The sequence below is a fragment of the Entamoeba invadens genome (assembly GCF_000330505.1).
Source record: "Entamoeba invadens IP1 unplaced genomic scaffold scaff_1105074726521, whole genome shotgun sequence".
In the NCBI taxonomy this organism is placed as follows: Eukaryota; Evosea; order Mastigamoebida; family Endamoebidae; genus Entamoeba; species Entamoeba invadens.
In genome coordinates, this window is record NW_004440443.1 from 13406 (window position 1) to 14797 (window position 1392).

The 1392-nt window shown below is 29.5% G+C and overlaps 1 protein-coding gene across 1 annotated transcript; it reads left to right on the forward strand.

Annotated features, from left to right (window-relative positions):
• Nucleotides 1-3: 3 nt before the first annotated feature.
• Nucleotides 4-1386, forward strand: EIN_480170 (hypothetical protein; the record flags this gene model as incomplete). The annotated part of the gene is made up of 1 exon (XM_004257871.1): nt 4-1386. One exon carries the CDS (start codon nt 4-6, stop codon nt 1384-1386), a length of 1383 nt encoding a protein of 460 aa, XP_004257919.1.
• Nucleotides 1387-1392: the final 6 nt, after the last annotated feature.

Genomic DNA, 1392 nt, shown 5'->3' on the forward strand with positions numbered 1-1392 from the left:
CAAATGAATATGAATGGAAAGTGTGAGATAAACATGTGTCTCAATCCAAATGATGAAAATGGGAAATATTCAATGCAAATATCAAATTGTTTATTTATCACAAACACAAAGTGTGATGAATGTCAAAGTGGATACCTTCTTACAAATAATAGTTGTGTAAAAAGTGAAGAAGAACATTGTGAACAACAAAATGCATTTGGATGTACAAGATGTGAAGATTCATATTATTTTAATATGGCAACAAAAAGATGTGAAAAGTGTGATGAAAATTGTATGACTTGTTTTGAGACATCAACTCAATGTCTTAGTTGTTATTATAGTTCTTATTTAACTAATTATAAATGTATTTCAAATGACAATTTAAAAGAGAAGTGCTCACAATTTGCAAGTAAGTCAAGTGGGTGTGTAGTATGTAAAAATAGTTATTATCGAGTTGGGTTGGATTGTCTTAAATGTAATGAAAAGTGTTTAACATGTAACAACAATGAACAGTGTCTTACTTGTAATTCAACAAATTTTAAGACGATAAACAATGATTGTCTCCCTCAAAGTGGTATTAATGGTTGTAAAGATAAAGTGACTCAAATTGGATGTTTAAATTGCCAAGATGGGTATTTTACGGTGAATTCCAATGCATGTGAAAAATGTGATGAAAACTGTGAAACGTGTCTTTTAACAAACAAAAAATGTACTTCATGTAATTCTACACATGTGTTACTTTCAAATAATAAATGTGTTAATATCACTCAAATATTAAAATGCACTGAAATTACCAATTCAAAATGCACAAAATGTTCCTTTTGGAATTCACCAAATAAAGATGGTACCTTATGTAACACTCAAGTGGTGTGGTGGGTCATTTTAATAATTGTTATAATTATTCTTATTATAATAGTAACTATTTTTATAATTATTGCAATTATTATAAAACAGTTATTGAGCAAAATCCATAAAAAAGAATTGGCTAAGACAACAACCGTCTTTGAAATGAATAAGTCGAATGTGCACTTTATTTCTTTCCAAGGCGGAATTTGTGTATCTTCTGAACAAATTGATTTTAATTCAGAAGAAGAAACCATTCAAGGCAATGTCGAACATCGCGAAGTCTTCTGTGTTGGTAATGCGACTAAAAACATATTAAAAATTCAATTCACGGTTTCTTCTCAAATTGATAAATACAAAATTCGAATGGAACCACAAATAGTGACTCTTAAAAAGCAATTTGCGTGTGAATTTTCAATATATCTGACCCCTTTGTGTACATGCAAAATCGACAATTCAATTCAAATTGTTTCTAACAACATGAAGACTAATGAAGTCATATTTAATCAAATTCAATTGAAAGGAGTAACAAACCAATCGACTCGAATCGCTACGACGAGTTAAATGAAG